At 50.1% G+C, this 7,500-nt stretch overlaps 1 protein-coding gene across 2 annotated transcripts in view; it reads left to right on the top strand.

Moving 5' to 3' along the window:
• The window catches only part of agrn (agrin), a 407,228-nt gene that overhangs the window by 330,448 nt on the left and 69,280 nt on the right, over nucleotides 1-7,500 (top strand). For both annotated transcript variants that reach the window (XM_063208976.1, XM_063208977.1), the window contains one exon: nucleotides 3,730-4,209. In XM_063208976.1, the coding sequence (XP_063065046.1) occupies nucleotides 3,730-4,209 (480 nt within the window). The remainder of the gene's footprint in view (nucleotides 1-3,729; nucleotides 4,210-7,500) is intronic.

Below are 7,500 nucleotides of genomic sequence, written 5' to 3'. Positions count from 1 at the left end.
GCTCACTCTATTTTTTTTCTCTTTGTCTCCGGCTTCTTTCTCTCTTCAGTTTCTTTTGTGGACCGCCTCCCCTCGTCTGATTGCAGATAAATATAGCTTTTTCGGTAAGGTATTGAATTTCACACCTCGTGGGATAATGGCTGATCAGAGCTACGATGATTAGTGCGCAATTAAAAATCCCCGCACTTAACTGTTATCACAACCCAGGGTGCCACTGAGGGCTTGTTACACGACCCACTACCTCATGAGTGGCAAAAGGTTTTTTGATGATTTTTTTATTATCGCTATAAAAGAACAGCACAACAAAAGAATTGACAAATGCATCATGGCCCTGTCGCCATAAGCCGTGATGCTACATTGGCTTGTTGTTTTGTTGCCTGGAGGCCACGTTCTTGCAGTACACCAACTGCCACCACCAGGGAAGCTGACCAGGGGGGGACAAAGGGGTTAGTACTGTTGTCGCGGGCCCATGGAGATGAAGGGCCCATAATTGGGTCCTCATTACATTGAATGTATTAGGTGGGGGGCCCTTTCAGATGACTTTGTCCTGGGCCCAGCCCAAAGCTGTCAGTGGCCCTGTCCACCACCACCTTGATCTTTTTCTCCTCTTGTTGGCGTAGCTCTGCTGTTCATCAACTCCATCGCATTCGCTTTTATCTTTCACGGCAGAACACTGCCCTGTCCTCCTCAGTGCTCTCCCCACTTTACGGGGTGGAGTGGGAGAGAGCTTTCAACATACGTCTAGTACTGTGCTGTGCAGCAAGGTGGTGTGCTGAGATGGGTGGTAGAGGCAGACAATCCAGGGTTCATGAAAGTCATAAAAGTGAAGTAGTAAAATTCCTGCCACATATTTCGGCCCCACCCGACTCACTGAAGCAGCTAATCCAAAATTGATGAGGTAATTAGTGAAATCACCTGTGTTAAGAGTGCAGGCAGAAGGAATATACGGCTATGTAGGACTTCAAACTTTCTCAACAGAGTTTGTGTGCCTCTGGTTGGGGGTTTGTGTGGAGAAGACTGCTAATAGCCTACTGATGTCTCTATACTACATTCTACTGTACTGTTCTGTACTAAATTTGGATCATAGTCAGTGCAGTATGAATAAAAATAATTTATAAATAAAACTAGATTGATTTAACTCACTCATTCGTCACAAGTCTTTAGTTAGTGTTAAGGGCCCAAAAAAGCCCATGACTCAGAGGAACACTAGTGATGTTACACACCTGTAAATTCATTTTCTCCCTCAAAGTCCACCATTCACCATTCACTTACAAGTCCAACCGTATGCACCTCATACTGTGCTCCTGCCCTGATGCTGTTGGTAAGGGCTGGTTTGTGAAACAAGGTGATGGGCTTTAGATCAGAGAACTGCAAGTTCGAATCCCACCCTTACCACTGCCCACCACACTCCATGGCTGAGATGCCCTTGAACAAGGCACCTAACACCACACTGCTCCAGGGACTGTAACCAATACCCTGTACTTAAAATAAATGTGAGTTGCTTTGGATGAAAACATGTAAGGTAATGGTGAGTTGTCAGGTTGCTGTTGACTAGACTGCTGCTACTGCTGCTGCTGCTGCTGCTGCATTTACCTTCACCCCCTGTCAGGAGGGGGTTGTGGACTAAGATAGTTGTGAGCTTGAAGATTTAGTTCAGACTATACTGTTACTGCACCTACTGTTGTTACTGCAGTTGCTGTGTCTACCATATGTTATCTGCCTCGTCACCGTAAGAAAGGGGGCTGGTAGATACTCGCAAGGGCTCTCAGAAGTGGCAAGGATGAGCACACTGGCGACTTCCGCTTTCAAACGAAATATCTGGTTTAAAACAAGTTCCGGAATATTCAACTTGCATGTGTGTGTGGAACAGTGTTGTGCTAGTGGAGTATTCACAGAATACGGCCACATTCGGAATTAATAAAGAGTTGACGTGGCACATGCGCAAACGTGCGGAATACTAGCCAATATTCTGTTTACAATTGAAATATTGCTCCCGTGTACAGTAAGTGCAGTCAGTAGGGCACTGCACTGCAGCTTCCAGGCTCTGCTCTCAGCTGTGAGCGTGTTCCCGCGCTGTATGCACCGCGCCTGCGCCTCCACTGCACCTTACCACACCAGAGCAGAGCAGAGTGAAGCATAGTGTAGCAGAGCTGAGCCGAGCCGAGCTGAGCTATCTTTGAAGCGGCAGCTAAAGCCTCCCTCTCCTGCCCCATTTATATCAATCATTCATCACTGCAGGCTCTGTCTGCCCGTGATTAAAGCCTCCCTACAAGAGGCAGCATTTGAATACGGATATATAATTCATATCTGCAGATACACACTCACACTCTGAGGAGAAGGCGCTCGGAAATACACATACACAAGCTCGTATGAAGAGACAACACATACATACTGCATATGCACACACAGACACACACAGACATGCACATTCATATGCACACACTCACTGTTTCATGCACGCAAACCCACATTAACACCCACTCATCTGTGCACACACAGACACACACATTCATACACACACACACACACACACACACACACACACACACACACACACACACACACACACACACACACACACACACACACACACACACACACACACACACACACACACACACACACACACACACACACACACACACACACACACACACACACACACATATACACACAACACACATACCAGCGAAAAAGCTCTGACATATGCAAGCCTCTTTACTTTTCATAGCTTTTGAATGCATGCCTGGACTGAAACTACAGATGATTATAATATTTTTCATCCACAAAAAGTTATCTTCCCCAGCCATTTCTGATTTTTTTCCCCTTTTCTTCCATTTGCTATTTCTAAACCGGACTGCTTCTAAAAAGCTTTTTTTCCCCCCTCCTCACTCTCCACATTATCTGTCTCATTAAAAAGCAGCACTAGTCTGGTGATTAGCTTGGTCCATCCGGAGAGTAAAATAAGCCAGAAAAGCATGAAATGTTGCTGCCCGGAATGGTAGTTCTTGCAGCCCAAAATGACCGCCGAACAAACAAGATGTACGTGAGAAATTGAAGTGACAGGAGACAAAGGACATTCACACGGTTTTACAGCTTGTTTGTCACTGTCTCAGGTGCGCTGACTTTTTCCGACCAAAAGGTGAGACTTTAACGAAGGAGAAAAGTGAGATGTGAGCAAGAAGAGAAGGTGTGAGAATAAAGACGAGACACGAGGCCCTGGTTCAGCAGGCTTCCGTAGCAAGAGCTCTGGCCTGATGTTTTCTGTGTTGACGAGCCGATGCTAATCGCTCTAGCACCCAGAATAGTGTTAAAGGATTAGCGGGGCCTTCAGGGAGACATGTGGAGCATAAAGCTGCATTTCAAACCGGAAGAGTAGGGAGGGAATCAGAGAGGGGAGGGAAGAAGACATTATGGGTGAAAGGTAGTGTGTGATAAACGGTAAGCAAAACATTCTGTGAGAAGGATGTGTTCCACTATAACAATGCAAGATTCTAAAATTCCACATTGTTAGTCTATGGAGCCTCACATTCTTTAGAATTTTCATTGTCCAAACATTTCCTTCCACTTTTAAAAGCTTGGTGGGTGGGTGGATTTAGCATGGGTGGCGGGAGGTAAACGGGTAGGCAGACGGGGTACATTTTTCATCTTTGCTTACCCATCCTCCATTGCTTGCTCTCCCTTCCCGCTCCCCCTCCCTCCCTCCCTCCCTGCCTCCTTCCCGTCCAGAACTCATCCCAGAGTCGACCGCCAGACCCACCACCCTCCTCCCAACCACCCCTCCTCCCTCCGCCCACGCCAAGGTCACCCCGCCGCACCATGGCCCCACCACCACCAATGCCGTCACCACCACCACCACCACCGACAATGCCGACACCACCACCACCACCTCATCGGAGCCTGACGATGAGACGGCCGGGCCGGGCAGCATCGTCAACGCCCTGCCCATCCCCCCGCCCACCGAGATGGCGGCCACCACGGCCGGCGCCACCACAAACCGCCCCATCACCACCCACCACCAGCCGTCCCTCTCCTCCTCCACCACCCCATCATCCCCCGACGATGATGAGGATGCCACCACCACCGCCGCCGCCCCTGCCGCCCAGGTCACGCCCAGCTTCGAGGAGTCGGGCAGCGGCGACCTGAGTGGGGACGGCGAGGACGAGGGCACCCCGTCTGGGGAGTCCAGCGGAGAGAGGGATCCAGTCGGTAAATTCTTCACCCCCATTCACACCACGCCACTCTCAATCTCAACTCACTACATTACCCACAATCCCACTCTCTCTCTCTCTCCTGTCATACTGTACACTTGTAGCCTGACCGAACTGAGATGGTGAAACAGTGATGAGATTTGTTGTATGCATCTTCTGTACATGCAGACGGTGTAGCCATGTATGACAATTCCTTTATTTATTTTTTCTTTTCATACCGTATAACCTTGTTTGAAATCCTGCAAGGGGGAAAAAAAACACCACACAGGTCAAACTCACTAGGGATGGGTGACTTCAAAGAAAACAATCTTTGCCGCTGTTTTATTTTTATTTCATATGTGCTTGCATTTCAATGAAGCCACCGTTTTGTGTTTGTTTTTTTTCTCTCACACAGATGACCTCAAACTCTCCTATAATTGAATTATTATTCAGCTTATAACCAAACACAAAAGCCCCAGTTGCTGTATGGTAATACCGTGCTTGAGGTGTGCCGCCACGGTGGGGCTAAGAGATTTGAGATGCAGGCTGCACCGCGCTGTGCCGTGCTGTCAGTGGCGGAACAATTGCACACAGGGCCCAAGGGCAAAACACTGATAGGGCCCCCCATACGGCCTGCCATGGTCACAATAGGGCCCCTAACACCCATACAGAAGAGCCCCGGGCCCAGGGGCAAATGCCCCGCTTGCCTGCCCCTATAGCTCCGCCTGTGTGCTGTGCAGTGCAGTGCAGCACTGTGTTGTGTTGTTGGCAGCTCAGTCCCTGGCTGTCTTTAGAGGCAGGAGGCTTTGCTCAGCACACACTGTACGAGGACAGCATCCCAGAACGGCACTCGCTACTCCATTGAGATGCAGGGTGCTGTCCCAAATTACAGGCTTTTGTCTGAAGGTCTGTTGATTTGTCTTCCTGGCTAAATCCCCCCCAATGCAGGTTTTTTTTATTCATTCTTTATTTTTTATATTTTTTATCAGCATCTTTTTCAGAATGATGCACACTGAAATGTATGTGTGTGTGTGTGTGTTCTACACACACACACACACACACACACACACACACACACACACACACACACACACACACACACACACACACACACACACACACACACACACACACACACACACACACACACACACACACACACACACACACACACACTTACACAGGAAGACAGACAGACCCATATCACCATGGCCAGCCCAGCAGTGCGCTCGCTCGGCCATTTTCAATCAGTCCTTCTTTAGTGTGCCATTGCTCCCTGACCCGGGCAGTCAGCTAATAGCACGGTTCAAGCGCCCGCAATTGATGGAACAGAGTAGTGCGGCCCTGCCACCGCCGAGAGACGCCTCCCGCTTCAGATTTATACATGTGTCAACGTCCAAGCGGCTCTTTTACCTTGACGTGGCACCAGCCACACATATGTCCTGTCGCCCCAAGGAGAGAGCCCAGGCCTGGGAGATGTGCGGTGGGGATGGGGGCAGAGGAGTGTGGGGGTGATGGGTGGTGTGTTGGGGGTTGTTGGAGGGTGTTGTCAGGGGGAAAAGGGAGGGGTGTTTGATGGTTGATGCTCCATCTCCAGTCCTCCCTCTCTGTGCCTTTCCCTTTACCGCACAACACCAGATGATCGTCACCGCCACACCACGCCACCCCACTCCACCCCACTCCACCGCACCCATTCCCCCCACTTGCTTGTCCCCAGGGGCCAATCAAAGCAGCCAACAGAGTGCCGCTCGGCCGTCACGTGCAACAGCCCCTCACGCTCGTAAATCTGAGCTAGCCAAGAGAGTGTCAGACAGAGGGGTTAAGGGGAGAATGCGGGGGGGGGAGGGTGCAAGGGAATGAGGAGAGATAGTGGGGAGAGAGTGAACAAGGAGAGATGGTGAGGAGAGAGGGAAGAAGGAGAGGTGGGTGGGGAGAGGAGAGTGGGTTGGATGGTGGGATGGAGGCATAGTGGGTGAGATGGAGATGGAGGGGTGGAATGTAAGGAGAAAGGAACAGAGAGTTGTTGGGTTAGCGGTGTGTGTGTGTGTGTTGGGGGCGTGGGGGGATAGAGAAGAACAGATGCGCAGGGGGATGCTTGAGCGCAGCCTCGGCTTGGCTCGGCCAAACAACAAGTCATTTTCCAGCACTCGCCACTTCACTCATGGTCAGGCGGTCCTTGAAGTCGGGGGGGCCTCTGATGTGTTTGCGACTGGCTTAACGAGCGGGAGTTGTTTTCACAACGATCCGTCCTAATCTCCACCCAGCCACCAAGCTCGCCTGCTCGCTCGCTTGCCTACTGCACCTTCCAAGCAGAGGAAAAAGGAGAGCTAGTTGTAGACTTTTACACACACACCGGGAACTCACAGTCACACACATACACAAACTGACAGAAAATTGAAAGAGGTAGATAGTTGGGGAGAAAGGGAGAGAGAGAGTAAGAGAGGTGGGGGTGAAAAGGTGGAGAGAGGTAGAGAGAAGGAGAGTGAGCGAAAGAGAGGGGGGAGAAAAGGGAGAGATACACAGACCACAGGGAGCTGGGGAGGGAGGAGAAAGGAGCTTAGAGACGCTGCAATACACCGTGAGTGTTTGGACATGATAATGATAACAGAGATTCACGGAGGAGGAACGGCCCAAAGATTGCGGCGGCCCGCCTAATCAATAACACTGAGACTCCACAATTTAAAACCCTGCACACGTTTACACTTACAGCCCGGCAAAACCCGGCAACCACTACTCACTACTCAGAAGAAAAAAGAAGAGAAAAAAAGATGGCGAAATAAAATATATATTTATGTATATACAACTCATGGCTCTGCTCTCCCCGAGCAGCAATCTTCCGCAGACAGGTCTTATGTCTATGGCAGATAACACAAACAGGTGTCGGCCATTTTCTTCACCTCTTCTGCCCCTCTCTCCTTCCTCCCTCTACCCACAATCCACTGCCTCCCGCCCCCTGCCCCCCCAACCATGGCTCAGAATCATCCATGGCTCACAAATCCTGCACATCACTCAAGCAGAGAGCAGGCAACGAGAGTGACTGCTGTAGCAGAGATCAAGCGATTTACAGAGAGAGCAGGGGAGAGAGAGAGCAAGAAAAAGAGAGAGAGAGAGAGAGAGAGAGAGAGAGAGAGAGAGAGAGAGAGAGAATGAAGAGAGAGGGTAAAGGATAAAGAGAGAGGAATGAACAGAAGGTGCGAATGCGGACCTGCAGAGACCTTGTGTAAAGCAGGAGACGGGGCATCGGCACTGGCCAGAGCACTGTCAAGGTTGCTATTGTTACTTTGGGTTGCTGTTGTTGTGTTGGTGAATA

Source organism: Engraulis encrasicolus, chromosome 10, assembly GCF_034702125.1.
Source record: "Engraulis encrasicolus isolate BLACKSEA-1 chromosome 10, IST_EnEncr_1.0, whole genome shotgun sequence".
Taxonomy (NCBI): domain Eukaryota; kingdom Metazoa; phylum Chordata; class Actinopteri; order Clupeiformes; family Engraulidae; genus Engraulis; species Engraulis encrasicolus.
Note: the sequence above shows the minus strand (reverse complement) of the source record. Positions and strands in the feature narration are given on the sequence as shown.